This window comes from Aplysia californica, unplaced genomic scaffold (assembly GCF_000002075.1).
Source record: "Aplysia californica isolate F4 #8 unplaced genomic scaffold, AplCal3.0 scaffold01556, whole genome shotgun sequence".
In the NCBI taxonomy this organism is placed as follows: Eukaryota; Metazoa; Mollusca; class Gastropoda; order Aplysiida; family Aplysiidae; genus Aplysia; species Aplysia californica.
This window is the reverse complement of record NW_004798826.1, coordinates 60,047-61,163: the sequence shown is the minus strand read 5'-3', so window position 1 is coordinate 61,163 and position 1,117 is coordinate 60,047. Positions and strand designations below refer to the sequence as shown.

Below are 1,117 nucleotides of genomic sequence, written 5' to 3'. Positions count from 1 at the left end.
TTTTAAATTGTTTTTTGGCTCAACACCTTTCATGCCCATTAAAGAACTCATTACTGTGTGGATTTTTCTGAAAAATGTTGATTAATGGCACAAAACTGAAAATTTCCAGTTACCACGGACTCTTAAGCTAAGGAAATAACAAATCTTTGGCGACCATTTTCTAATTAATTTTACCTCTGAAAACAGGTGACCCCCACCTCCTTCATTCGCAAATATCTCGACTTGTATTCAAGATAAATGGATATTTTTTTCCTCCAAATAAAGACAAGTGAACAAGCTCTAAGATGATACCAATAACTCTACATGCGCAAACATTGACGAGAGCCTGATTCCACCACGCTGCCTCACAAAGGTAACAGATGCCGCAAAAAGTAAAAGTAAGTAACAAAACAGAATTTATACATTAAAATATTTTTGAAAGTTCAACCCAAAGATTATTTTAACTGTGTGTTTTGGGTTTTTTCAGAGGCCACACCCTCCACGTCATCCAGCTCCTCCCCGGGCTCCTTTGGCTCCTCCCCCTCTACGTCAGCGACCACGCCCCCTTTCTGTGACATATCATTGGTTCCCGCCAGTACCACCACGTCATCGCCAGCTGCCAGCGAGAGTGCCGAGTCTACTTCCGGTTCATCTGTGTCGTCATCCAAGGTCAGTGTCTCCACATTGTCTCCTCTTGTGAGGTGAAAAAACTGGTCTAGAGCCTATTGTGGCTAGTTGGCTTTTAAGCTCATCACTTTTTTAACAGGAGATCATCTCTGACGTATCCTGGTAGGGTCACGTGATTTTCAAAGTGCGTTCGAGTCACGTGACAAACCGGATGTCGACAGACAGGCTTGTGGGCTGACTAGACACAGTTTTGTTTAGAGTGAAAAATAATGGTCATGATCAGTTATTTATAGCCTATCATGGAATTATTAAAGATTGATCTCATTTTTTTTTTTTTTTTTTTTAATTTAAAAAAGCTCATCACTTTTGTTTTAAAGATCCTAGACCCTGCAATCTACCCGTTTGATCTATATAATTATTATGTGGCCAAAGAATTTCAATTGTCGTCATCTCTACAAACCACCAATTCCCATTTTCACCTTTGCGCTGGTTTCTTTCTTTTTTTTCTTTT

General features: G+C 39.7%; 1 protein-coding gene across 1 annotated transcript in view; it reads left to right on the top strand.

Moving 5' to 3' along the window:
* The window catches only part of LOC101850934 (uncharacterized protein DDB_G0271670), a gene marked incomplete at its 5' end in the record, with an annotated part of 12,188 nt that overhangs the window by 7,272 nt on the left and 3,799 nt on the right, over positions 1-1,117 (top strand). Inside the window, one exon of the mRNA XM_005113024.1 lies at positions 467-648. Within this exon, the coding sequence (XP_005113081.1) occupies positions 467-648 (182 nt within the window). The remainder of the gene's footprint in view (positions 1-466; positions 649-1,117) is intronic.